The sequence below is a fragment of the Petaurus breviceps genome, unplaced genomic scaffold (assembly GCF_028583685.1).
Source record: "Petaurus breviceps papuanus isolate PSGF00001 unplaced genomic scaffold, PetGlider_PUasm1.0 90895, whole genome shotgun sequence".
In the NCBI taxonomy this organism is placed as follows: domain Eukaryota; kingdom Metazoa; phylum Chordata; class Mammalia; order Diprotodontia; family Petauridae; genus Petaurus; species Petaurus breviceps.
In genome coordinates, this window is record NW_027187372.1 from 7,285,612 (window position 1) to 7,299,740 (window position 14,129).

Genomic DNA, 14,129 nt, shown 5'->3' on the forward strand with positions numbered 1-14,129 from the left:
GAAAATAATTAAATTACAGAAAATAGGGTCTAAAAAGAAAGCCAGAACTTGTTGGAGGTAGTTACATTTAAGGAAGTAGAAGAATTTATTTATGGTTGTCTTGTGAAAAATAAGGACTAACTTCTTTTTCGTTTGTTTGTTTTTTGGAGGGGGAAGGCAGGGCAAATGGGGTTAAGTGACTTGCCCAAGTTTACATGGCTAGTAAATGTTAAGTGTATGAGGCTGTATTTGAACTCAGGTCCTTCTGACTCCAGGGCCAGTTCTCAATTCACTGCACCGCCTAGTGGCCCCAAGGACTAGCTTCTTACCTTTTCCCCTGAAAACATGAGTGAGGAAATGATTTGAAATTAGGAAAAATATTCATGATAGAATCTGTTACTTGGATGAAACCCCAGATGCCTTCTAATAAAACCCCTCATTGTTCAGTTGTGTCAATCAGGTCCTTCTGTTTGTGACTTCATTTGGAGTTTTCATGACAAAGATAATTAGTATGCCATGTCCTTTTCAAGATCATTTTACAGATGAGGAAACTGGGGAAAACATGGTTAAGTTACTTGCCCAGGGTCACACAGCTAGTTAACTGTCTGAGGTCAGATTTGAACTCAGGAAGATGTTTGACTCCAGGTTGGGCACTCTATCCCATCTCTGCCACCTAACTGACTGTAACCTGCACAATAATCCTTCCTAAGAGGTGCTGAATTAATGGTTATTTAGCATTCTATGGATGACTGCTACTAGGAGGGAGCGCTATGCTTCCTGAGGCAGTTAATTCTACTTTTCTATAGGTCAAATTGCCTTCCTCAAGTGTATATTCTCAGATCCCTATGGTAAAGAAAAATCCAGGAGGAGGAGGAGGAGAAAGCTTTAATCTGCTCTGATGAACTTTGACCATTTTGAGTATTTTCATTAAGACATCCTTCATGCTATTTTTTCAATGCATTATGGAAAAAGAAGTTGACAAAATTAACTTCACAGAACTGTTGGTGGAGATATTCTCATTGTATTTGGGGGAAAAACTGAAAGAATGTGAAGAACAAATGATTAAAGGGTTGAGTAAACTAGAGAATTCTGGTCTGAAGATGTCAATTGACAAATTACAGCTTTGCTGAGCTTCTGTCAAGTTTGTGGTTCATGTTTTATTTTAGCAAGGAGTGAAGACTCATGCACAAATTATCTCTTTTCTAGGAATTGACTGAAACAAAGTTACCAACTAGCCCATGACTTCATAACAGGAACAAATGATTGTGTGATGATGCTTAAGCATATTATCTAAAATTTCAGCAAGTGATGGTTGCTAAGAAATGTTTGTGTTCAGAGGACAAGACAGCAGTTTGATGAAAAGTCACCTCTTCTCGAATAGCTGAATGACTAGGCAATTGTGTGTGTGTGTGTGTGTGTGTATGTGTGTGTGTGTGTGTGTACATGTCTAGACTGAAAGACAATTGGTCATGAATACTTCTTGCAAATAAGGGAGTTAAGTTGGCTCCCTGGTAAATAGGAAGATATTGATCCAGCTAGGTGGCACAGTAGATAGACACTAACTATGTGACCCTGGGCAAGTCACTTAATCCTGTTTGTCTCACTTTCCTCATCTGTAAAATGAGTCAGAGAATGAAATGGCAAACTACTCCACTGTCTTTGCTAAGAAAATCCCAAATGGGGTCATGAAAAGTTAGAAATGACTGAAACAAAAATGTGCCAGACACTGTTATGGGGAAGTTTAGTGGCACAATGCATAAGGTGTTGGGCTTGAAATCAAGAAGATTTATCTTAAATTCAAATCCTACCTCAGATGCTTACTAACCATGTTACTCTAGGCAAGTCATTTTACCCTGTTTGCATCAGTTCTTCATCTGTAGAATGAACTGGAGAAGGAAATGGCAACCCACTCCAGTATCTTAGACAAGTAAACTTCAACATGGGGTGATGGAGAGTTGGACACAAATAAAACCACTGAACAACATTGACCCACAGTCACCTAACCAGATTATGAGAGAAAGTCAACGAATAATAGACTGTTTGAGCTAAAACAATAGTTCAGAAGATGATGTTTCAGAAGATACTATGTATTGTAAACCACTGATAGCCTTGGACTGAAAGGAGATTTTGATCCACACTTGGGGAGGCAGTTTCTTTCCTAACCAGTGTGGATACCTCCAGGATAAAAAGACAATCCATAATGTCTGAGATTGCTGATAGCTCTATTGGCTATGACCCAACTAGCTGACCCGTGACCCAACTAAATTATCATGTTGCAGTAAAAGTAGACATAGTTAGACTGTGAAGTGAGAAGAACCAGGAGAATGTTGTACCCAATAAGAGCAATATTGTACAATGAAGAATTGTCAATGACTTAGCTATTTTCAGCAATACAATGATCCAAGACAATTCCAAAAGACTAATGATGAAGCATAATACCTGCCTCCAGAGAAATAATGGATACTGTTGAAATACAGACTGGACAGATGACAATTTTATTCCATGTGCATATAATATGTGCTTTGGATGCAATTGCATACATTGGCATATTCTTCAGTTTTTTCTATTTTTTCTATTTTTTTGCTATCTATATTGGCTTATACACTAATGGTATAGTTTGCTATTGCTATAGGGCCTATTAGTTTTTTTTTTAATTTTTATGCTTATTTGCATATTTATTATATTTATCACTCAGATATACACATATGATATGACATAAATGTATTATAGACAAACCAGTCAACAAAGTAGCATATTTTACTGTTTCCTGCATAAACTGTTCCTGTGAAGATGATATAAATGCCTTTGTGAATGCTTACCTGTAATGGCAGAGTAATCATTCAGAGATATATTGAGTGCTGATTTTTATCATGAAGCTTATAATAAATATATGCAAAATTCTAGTATCCCTCACGTAATTTTGTAGAGACACAGAAACTTCAGGTGAGGGGAGGGATATATCCTGTGCTCTTGATTACCTTCTTATGTCTTTGAATTAGCATTTTTCTTTGTGCCCTTGGGCACAAAATGATTGAGAGAACATGGGAAAATGGTTTCTAATGATCCTGGCTTATGATCCTCAGAGGGTAGTTTATTCTCATCCCTTACTATAATTCTTGGTAATAATAGCTAGCATTTATATAGTGATTTAAAGTTTGCAAAGTGCCTTACAAATATTGTGGCATTTTATCCTCACAACAATTACTTGAGGAAGGAGATGCTAGTGTTATTGCATTATACAATTGAGGAAATCAAGGCAGATGAAGGTTAAATGACTTGCCCAGGGTCAGTCAGTCAAGTAACATTTATTAAATGCCTATTATGTGGATAGTTGGTGATTCCTTGCTTGCAACAGGGAAGAAGTCCTCTGATAGGAGAGAAGATACACAATTTTATGTTTGGAATCCATGTTCACTTCTTAATTCAACTGACTTTGAAATTCAGATGATCAAGCTTGTCTCAGGGGAATGAGAGTAGCCCAGACTGGGGTTTTGGCAGCTGATATTTCAGAGACAGGTTCATCTAGTGACAAGAATTACTTAAAGAAGCAGAGGCCACAATCAGCACTTTCCTGAATCCATGACTCTGTGATAGTGATAGAATCATAGTCCAGCATTGTGGGTAAACCCTTCTTCTTTGAGCAGAGATAGGAACAAAGATCTATAAGGATAAATGATCCAAAATATTTTGCATCCCACTAAGATGGTGACTTGAGATAAAATTACTATCTCATCTTATTTCTTCCCCCCCAACTTGTTCTTAGTCTATGTACCTGAAACAGAGTGCCAGATGTATCCTTATGCCTTTCCCATGAGTCATAGGTACATGTAGTTAAAATGTCCTCTAGACACTCTTGAAAATCTGGTTGGGCAATTGAAGGGGGCATGCGGGGGTGCTTACTTAAAGAAAGACATTGCCTGCCGTCAAGAAGCTTATATTCTAAAGGGAGATGATGATACATAAAAGGTGCTGTGTTCTTATGGAAGAGGTGGTGGAAGAGGGTAGCTAAGCATAGATATGGTGGAGAAAGATATACAGAGATTAAAAAGTGGAGCACAGAAAGGAAAGAAGACATACCTGGCTTGGGTACTTTCCTTAAAATGGAGGTTTTGAGAGGAGCCAGTTAATCAGAGGAAGAGCCACAAGGGGAGAATGTACTTCCTATATATATATATATATATGTATATATACTTCCAATAGATTCTACTTCCCTTTGTTGATTTTGGAGTTCACTGAGGGAGTAAGTGGAGTTATTACCGCTGCAGTAAGGCAGTCCTTGAGCCATACAATTCAATGGCCTCAGGAGGAGGTGATCATGTCACAGTTGTCACATAATATTATTTCTCGTTTTCATTTTCTTGAGCCATGCTCTTGGTCAGTTATATATGTAGATAATTTCCCCTAGAGATGAAAAATCAAAAGGACAAAGGAGGGAGGGAATAAACATTTTTTCAGTGCCTACTTTGTGTTAAGCACTGTACTAAATGTTTTTTAAAATAAATATCACATTTGATCTTCACAATAACCCTGTGGGAAATTATTATCTCCACTTCACAATCAAGGGACTTGAGACAGGCAGAGGTTAAGTGCTTTGCCCAGGATCATAGAGCTAGAAAGTGTCTGAGGGCAGATTGGAATATATATCTTCTTGACTTCAGGAAATGCACTCCATCCACTGTGCTACCTTGCTGCCAAAAGAGTTTACAATAACACTTTAAAAAATGCATATATTTATATTGTTTATATTTATGTCTTCCTATGAATCTGTATATGTCTATGTCTCTATCTATCTATCTATCTATCTATCTGTCTGTCTGTCTGTCTGTCTGTCTATCTATCTTTAGCATGGCATGGTAGGAAGTACCATAAACTTGAAATTAAGACTTGAATTCAATTCTAACTCTGACACTTAATTAGCCTTGTGCTATTGAATAAATCACTTAATTTCTTTGAGATTCACTTTCCTCTTTAAAAAATGAAGATTGTATATTTATAAGGAAAATAATTTGTAAAAACAGGTTGTTAAATGAAAATACTATTATTTTCAAGGTTAGATAAGCATACTTATATGAAGTATTATGTTAGCCATTCTTTATTTCTACACAGAAGGGAAAATCATAGAGGCAGATAGGTGGCATGATGGATAGAGTGATAGAACTTGGGGAGACCTGAGTTCAAATTTGGCTTCATACACTGACTAGCTATGTGATATTGGACAAGACATTTAACCTCTGTTACCTTAGTTTCCTCTGTCTCACAAGGTTGTTGTGAGAATTAAATTATCAAGATATTTGTAAAGTGATTAGTAATTGTTATATACCTATTTTCCTTGCCTTGTTTTCCCTTCCCTCATAGAATGAGTAATTTAGGGCTAAGCACAGATGCTTGGACTTAGGTTTAAAATAAGTATTTGCTTAATTGAGTTGAAATTTGTTTGTGAGAGACAACATGATATTGTAGGCAACAAGTTATCCTCAGAGTCTATAGGAACTAGGTTCAAGTCCTCTGACACATGCTGACTGTGTGGACAAGTTCCTCAACCTCTCTGTGCACCAGGCAACTGTCTAAGAATATAAAAGTTGCAGAGAAGATCCTGACTTGAGCTTGTAGAAGACATTTTTCTAACTGAGGAAATCATAGATCCAGTCTCTATCCAAAATTTTGGTTGGAAATGATGGAATTTTTGTTGAGTATATTAACAAAGCAAAGGGTGACATCTTTTGTAGAGTATAAAGACACATCGGATCCTCCTCCTTGGGACAGAATGATTGACTCACTCCTTGATGAAGGCCTTCTTGAAGTGGTTTCTAACTCTCAATTTACATTACTCCTTTCATTGCCTAGCTTAACTTCTCACTTGCTTTTCTCTTTAAATACCATTCCATGTCTTATATCTGTGAGTTTGCAAGGTTCTTTCCATGCCTGGGATACACTTCTTCCTCAACTCTGCCTGACATCTCTTCTTGCTTCAGTAGAGTCACAAATTGCTACATGAAGGCTTTCCTGATACCTCCAGGTGTTAATACTCTCTGTCTTTGGAGATTATTTTGCATTTGTTTGTACAAGTGTGTTCAAGTTTAAAAATGTAATTTTTATTTTTTTACATCCCTCAAACCAAGCACGGTATCATGCACATAGGAGAGACTTGCTAAATGCTTGTTGAATTGAATTGCACATGCATTTCTTATTGGTCTATAAGATTACTTCTATTATTCACGATTATTTTCACTCTTCTTCTGAAAGTTAGTCACTGAAAACACCTGGAACGCTTTTCTTTTCCTGAAATACAAGGGTCAAAATATTCTTTCTTCCTGAGAGTACAGTGGGTACATTTCTTGTTACATTTGTACGATTCCAAGGAAAGGTGGAGCTTCTAGGCTTTAGGTTTCTATGGCTTCTGCATAAAGAATCTAGAGCTCAGAGAGACATAGTTACTTACCATTCTAAATAGCATGACAGTACAAGAAAGGTAACGTGGAGTTTATGTGCCTGTGTGGGAAATAATTTGCATAGCAATTTGTTTTTGCCTCACAGCAAGTGCACTTTTTTTCCTATTGCATCTGAATGGTATGTTCCAGGAAGAAAGAGAAGAGATCTCAGGAGTACAGGACTTCACTTAGTTTCAGGACATAGTTGCTTGGGTAGCCATCAACAAGCATTTATTAAGCACTTAAAATATGCGAGAACATTGTACCTAAGCTGTGAGGTTACAGCTCCTCCTAAATTTGTGCTTATCCCTGATAGCAAGAGGATTCTAATAGTTCTTGTCAATCAAGTGAGTGATCCTAAAGCATTTATTTAATAAATATCTACTAGATTCCAGGCTCCCGGCTATTCTTTCAAGATACAAAGACAAAGAGTGACACAATCTATACTTTCCAAGCATTGACTTCAAATTTTTATCCTGGATGTCCTCTTAAATGGTATAAGGACAGGGAAGACTTAAAGACAAACAACATTGGTTCTGCCCATTCATATTGACTCTTGCTTTGTGTTGGCATATATAAATCACATATGAATAGAGCAGTCCAAAGAATGGTCCTACTGGAGAGAACAAAAGGGGGTCTGGAAAAAATTGGAATCACAGAATTGGTTTCCCTTCAGCATACAAGGCCTGTATACTCCAGAAAGCATCTGTTTTTCTTATGTTTGGAGGTCCCACTTGCTCTAATCTTTATTTCATTTATTAATGGGGAGGCACATAACTCTGATGAGGACCTTGTTGTCATTTTATATGCCCAAATGTCATACAAAGTGGCTGTTATTCAACTTATACAAAAAGTAAACTTCTTCCACAAAACAATAGTAACCACAAAAATAGTAACGAGAGTATTTGCAATTAAAGGGATCCATGTAGATATGTCACTTTTTATTAGTTAATTTAAAATAATCTGACATAAATTTGTCTTTTAAGAGTCCTCACAAAGCTAATGTATCTTTTCTTAGGTCACTGAAATGATCTTGGAAGTAGCTCTTGATGTCTGGTAAGTATTAACTTTAATTTAAAGGAAAATATTTCAAATAATTGATCTGCTTAAATTATAAATCTATATCTTATATGTTTTTTTTTATCATTGCTTAGGAATGGATTAACTTAGCTTTTAATATTCAAAATGGGCTCCTAATTTATTTGTTTCTTCTTCCCAAAAACAACATGGCTCTTTTTGATCCTGAATAGTACTGTGGTTAAAAAAATGAATTTAAATTGGATGTTTATGGTTGGCTTTATAACTACTTAGTGGCTAAGTGAATTGTTTAAGTCGGGACTTCACAAAATGTGGTCCTTGGAGCTGATCCAAGGACCAAATCACACGTAAATGGATGTGTATTTTCCATTGCAAAGTTGAGGCTATGTGAAGAAATGCAGAAGTGAACACAGAGATTAGGTGCCCCTGGGGCCTTTTACTACACCAAAGTAGCTTGGAGATCAAAAAGTCAGAGGACAAGAATTACAAGTTCATGGAATAAATTCTGGTAGAGCAGGCCTTGACTTCACTAATACTATGTTCTGGGTCTAATGCTCATTCTAGCAAAGCACTGAGAGTGTACTATGTGGATTATTTTTGGGAATGAATTGGACTAAAGCCTACCAGATTTCACTGCTATTCTCAAAATTATGAGCAATCATTGCTTGCTCAGTCTGTCTTAAATAGAGAAGAGATAAATAACCCTCTTTACTTAAACATCTTACTAAATAGTTTAACCTTGTCATTTTTTCTTTTCAATTATTCTAACTAGCAATTATTCTATTCATGCCATGTATGTCAGTGGTCATACATTCATTCTTATAGTGCATTGTTCAAAGGCATTCCTTTTTCTTTACTAAGCCTTGTCATTTGATCAGCATGAGGATTTAATTTAAAAATTGTTTTTGTAAGTCTCCATACTGCATGAAAAGTCAGTTGGTCAGCATTAAGCACTTATTATGTCCCAGGCAATGGGAGGTGATGAGTATAAGAATCTCTCAGCTAGCTGGACATATTCATTGAACAGATTATAATAACTAAGAGCTTTTCATTCTGATAATTTTTAAATGTTTAAAAATAAAATTATTAATATAACTCAGTTTATTAAAAAATAAATGAGTTATTAAGCACTCTATGAAAGGCAATGCGGTATAGTGGATACAGTGTCAGACACAGAACCAGGAAGGTTTAGGTTTAAGTCCTGCCTTTGACAATTATTGGCTGTGTGTACCTAGGCAAGTCCCTAACAACTTAAACTAATCAACTCTCCCTCTAATACTAGAGGGTTGCAGAGAAGGAAGGTGCTGACTTGTATTGGTAAAGGGAATTTCTTCATGTGGTAATTCCCTGTACTAATGAAATTCCAAGTCAGTCCATTGCCAATTACCAATGCATAGTTCATCTATAAAAAGAGTAATAACTTTATTAATATTTCCACAGCATTTTCACATGTGTTATCTTATTTGATACTCACAGAAACCCTATGATGGTCACATGACATATTATCTCTATGTTATAGATCAAGATATTGAGATTTTCTTAAATGTAATGACTTGACTAAGGTCATATAGTAAGTTTGAGGTAGAATGGGAACCTGAATCTAATATTTCTGACTTAAATTTCTGCTGTCCTCATATGGTGTAACATCAAACAGATCTGAGTCTTGGTGCCCCTTAAAACATATCTGCCTTATCTTACTCTCTGGCAGATTCCCAAAATTCTACCATTAGATTCCAACTTCTTTGAAGTCCATTCAAATGTAAAGGTCTCAGAGCAGGATATACTTTAACACTTTAAGCTAGTATTTAGTCACTGAGCTTTTGATCCTTTCCAAAGAGTTAAGATTTAAGAGGGGGCAGAGAACATGTGGTCATCAATGGGTATTTAGAAGGTATATAAAATGGAGATGGAAGGGCAACAAAGACAAATCACTTTTCATTTACCCAAAGGTATTCATGACCTCTGTTTTACACCCTAGCTCTTCTCCTGACCTTCGATTTAGCATGGCTCTGTGTGATCAGGAAAAAAATTTCAGACAACAGCGAAAAGAAAACATCAAAGAGAATATGAAGAAACTTCTGGGTCCAAAGAAGAGTGAAGGCCTGTGTTCAACAAGTGATGTGAGTTGAAACATTTAAACTAAGTACTACTAACTCTAAGAGGTTTAAATATGTTCACCATTGGAAATGTTCTCCATAATTTTTCACTCTAGGATGATAGTGATATAAAGAATGTGATCTCTCTAGTGCTTTCAAGTAAGTGTAGACACTTTGTCAGTGGAAACTATTTTATTTGGCAATCTTAATTAGTAAGCACAGGGATGGGGACTAGACCTGTGATTTCATTGGTGCCAGGAACTCCCAGGCAAGGAAGTTCTCTCTACCCCACAGGTCAGCACCTTAGAGATTTTCCTGTAGCACTGAAAGTGATTTGTCCAGGGTTGTGCAGCCAATATGTATCAAAGGTAAGACTTAAACCCTGGTCTTTCTGGTTTGAAACCAGGCCAGCTGTCTAGCCAATAGCCATACTGCTAAAGGAAACATTTTGTTGTTGTTATTCAGTAATTTCAGTCATGTTCAACTCTTCATGACCTCATTTGAGGTTTTCTTGACAGAGATACTGGAGTGGTTTGCCATTTCCTTCTCCAGCTCATTTTACAGATGAAGAAACAGAAAAACAGGGTTAAGTGACTTGCCCATGGTCACACAGCTAGTCTCTGAGGCCATATTTGAAGTCAGAAAGATGAGCCTTCCAGACTTCTGACCCAGCACTCTATCCACTGCACCACTTAGCTACCTCATTAAAGGGATCATCCCTTTAGACAAATAAAGGGTGTCCCAATACTCTTAATGCAGTTTTAAGTTACTAATGCTTAAATTACACTAAGACCTTTGGAACATCCTGCTTGATACCCAACTTACATATTGGAAAACAGCAATAGATAAAATGGAAATGTCTAAATAAACAAACAAACTTTTAAATTTATTTTAGCATATTATAGAGGGAAAGTTGGAGACTTTCTCTTTTTTTTAGGCCTCATAGTAATTCCTAAGAAAGGCCTTTATTCCCCCACAATAAAATTCTGAGTCAGGCAGTACTACTATTACTATCTGCATTTAACAGATGAGAAAACGGGTTCAGAGAGGTTGTTATTTGATCATAATTTCAGGACTAGTAATGATTAGAGTGAGGATTCAAACCCAGGCCTCTTATTTCAGTGTCCAGAGCTCTTTTTGCTAGATGATACTATTTTTCACTTTTGTGGATCTTTCCCTTTAACAGGACTCTATCTCTTCTCAGGACTGTAAGCAAATATTTGTGATTTTTTTCTTCTTTGCTCTTTAGCAATTAAATAAATGTACTACAGAGTCATTTTCTGAAGTTGTTTTGTCTAAAAAGAAAATTACTACTAGGAATGGCACCTGCATTCCAGTATTTGTTATATACGGTGACCCTAGGTATTACTTAATTCTGATCTGGTGAAAAGGTTTAAAAATAACACTATCAGTGTCTAAAGCAAGTCACATAAAGTCAAGTGCTATATGAAGTCCTCTTCTTTGGTCCTGGGACTCAGTGTAAAAGGCTTTTTAAAATTTTGTTTATAAAATGCCTAGTTTTAGAAGTTTAAACAGAATGTTAGAGCTAGAAGTAGCCTTAAGAAATTATCTAATCTGAATCCCTCACTTTATGGGACAGCATGGTACAGCAAAAGGGCATTGAGTCTGAGGTCAGAGGACCTGGGTTCAAATCCCATCCCTGATGTTCATTTCCTGTAAGACTTTGAGTAGGTCAATTAGCTATACTGAGGTTCAGTTTCCTCTTATGTCTAATGAGAGGGTTCAATTAACAGAATTCTGAGAACACTTCCAACTTTAACTTTGTGACTAAATGAAGAAACTGAAATTCAAGAGTTTTGACTAAGGTAATACAGCTAGTAATTGATAGAGTTGAGATTGAAACTCAGGTCTTCTGACTCCAGATCCAGTAATTTGTCTACTACTCCTCATTGCCCTGAGGATTGGGGCAAGTTTTAACCTGTGTTGTTCAAAAGCAAGACACAACACAAGAGTCATATTCATGAGCATTACTGAGCACAGTAAATAGAGTTCTAGGTCTCTATTTGAAGGCTCATCATCTTAAGTTCAAATCCATCCTTAGACACTTATTAACTATATGTCCCAGGGCAAGTCACTTAAACTTGTTTTCTTCAGTTTCCTCATCTGTAAAATGAGTTGGAGAAGCAAATGACAAACCACTCTGGTATCTTTGCCAAGAAAACCCCAAATGGAGTCACGAAGAGTTGGATACTACTGAGAAACAATTGAACAACAATGGAGTTAAACCAGTTGGATATACAGAGGATACTGATTTTACATTTCTCTACATGAAGATATATGTGTGTATATGCACAGTATATATACATATACATGTTCTATTTATGTGTGTTCATATGTATTTCCTAAATATGTATTTCAATCTATTTTAATTGATTTAATCTATATCTATCTTCATGTCTTTAGCTATAGCTATACCTACTTCCACTGTTCTCTATCTCTATCAGTTCTATTTCTATCTCATTTCGATTTCCATCTCCATCTCTCTCTCATCTCTATCTCTTTCATTTCTATTTCTATTTTCCCTCTAATTTGTCTCTCTCCCTATCTCATCTCTATTTCTATTTCCATCCCTGTCTATCTCTAAATTTATCTCTGTCTCTACTGAATATAGTGTTAAGAGAGGTAGTGAACAGCGAGTTGGAAAGGTGGAGAAGAAGGAGAATGAAGATCAGACGACTTTTTGCTGGACATAATCTCCTTGTGTATGGGAGCATAGAGTTCTGTATTCTCTTCCCAATGGAGGATAGACTAAGAGGAAACTAAAAGTGAGGATTCATTTAGGAAGAACAATTAAAAGAATGGGTGGAATATTTGATTCAATACAACTCAAATCAATAAGCAAATACTTATTAATTTGAATTGTATTAAATTAAATTATTGAATTAAGTACTGGCTAAGTTTCAGGCACCTTCCCTGGGGTCGCAAAGACAAAAATGAAAACAGTCCCTGCCCTCAAGGAAAAAGGAAAAAGGATGGAAATGAGCATTTATGAAGTATACTGGGAACTGTGTCAAGTATTTTAGAAATATTACCTTATTTGATCCTTACAACAGTGTAGGTACTATTATTGTTATCCCCATTTTACAGCTGACATAACTGAGGTAGACAAAGACTAAGTGACTTGCCCAGGGTCACACAGTTAGTAAGTTATCTGAATCAGCATTTGTATTCAGGCCTTCCTGATTCCAGGCCTGGCACTTTATCTACTTTTCCCCTTAGTAAGTACATATATTCTACTCTGGGATACTGTTAATATGTACATGGACAATTACATAAAAAATACAAAATTAATAAAAAAGTAATTTTGGGGGGGGTTAAGTGAGTGCTAACAATTTTATTAGGATAGGCCTCGTGTTGGAAGTAACAATTGAGCTTAGCTGTGGAAGAAGCTGGGGATTCCAAATGATAGAGACAGAGATAGAGCATGTGAGAGGGCCTATACAAAGTCATGGAGAAGACAGAGTGCTATGTACAGGGAACAGCAAGAAAGCCAGTTTGACTGTTCCAAGACCAAAAGGAAAGGAAGTAGTGAAGCATAAGTTTGGAAAGGTAGACTAAAACTAGATTTAAAGGGCTTTAAAGACCAAACAGAAGAGTTTGTATTTTTTTCCTAGATGTAATAGGAAGTCCTACTAAAAGTAGTTGCTACTATTAATTAAAAGTGCTGCCATAAATATTTTGGTTTACATGGGACCTTTTTTATTTTTGTTTTTTGGTTCCAGTCAATGGCTTTCTTAAAGCAGAGAAACACTCATCCATTCCTCTTATTTTGTGTGTCTTTATTTAAAAAAGAAGTCACTGGAACCGAAAGTAGTATTTTCGGAACTAAATTCTTATTACTTTTCCCCTCAAGGCCTAGCATTGAGAGTCATATTTATGACTCCTGGACTCAAATGCTCCATTCCTTTACAAGCCTCTCATCTAAGGTTTTGGCCAATGTTCCAGTAGAACCATAATATATCTTAAGTAGAATTAAAAATAAAATATCAAACAAAACACCTTTTACTGTGAAAATGAAGATTCTACTTTGCACAAAATATAATTTCTATTTAGTAGGGGAAAATTAGCAGTTGTGTATAGCTCATGCTTAGTCAGAGTTTATTTCATTCAACAGCAAAAGCACCTGTGGAATGAATTACGTTTTTCTGTCTCCACTATGCACTGCGAGTCTCTAACATTTGTGAATTTGTAAGGGTTGCTGGAATGGAGTCTTTTTTTAGATCCAGACTGCTTTGTTTGTCTGCCAAAAATGTTGACTATAGACATAGTCAGCACCACCTATTACCAGAATGAGAATAACATGTTTTTAATATTATGGTAACTATTATAAAATATTCATGCAATACTCTTGCATATTATAAAATATACTTAAAATGTAATTTAATTCCTATGCATTCACGGTTTCATTTTTTCCCAGTGGAGAGGTGGAAAGGATATTGGATTCTTATGGCATTTTGGGGACTATTTGTCCTAATGGAGAATGTTTCTGTCTCAGTGCTTTTATGTGATGAAATTCTCCCAGAGTAGAGTGGACACACAGAATAAAAAGTCTTTACTCTCTGGGACA

At 36.2% G+C, this 14,129-nt stretch overlaps 1 protein-coding gene across 1 annotated transcript in view; it reads left to right on the forward strand.

The window, feature by feature from the left end:
• PLA2G4A (phospholipase A2 group IVA) overlaps positions 1–14,129 on the forward strand; it is a 179,428-nt gene that overhangs the window by 82,624 nt on the left and 82,675 nt on the right. The window contains exons 6-7 of the mRNA XM_069074439.1: positions 7,426–7,463; positions 9,424–9,565. Of these exons, the coding sequence (XP_068930540.1) occupies positions 7,426–7,463; positions 9,424–9,565 (180 nt within the window). The remainder of the gene's footprint in view (positions 1–7,425; positions 7,464–9,423; positions 9,566–14,129) is intronic.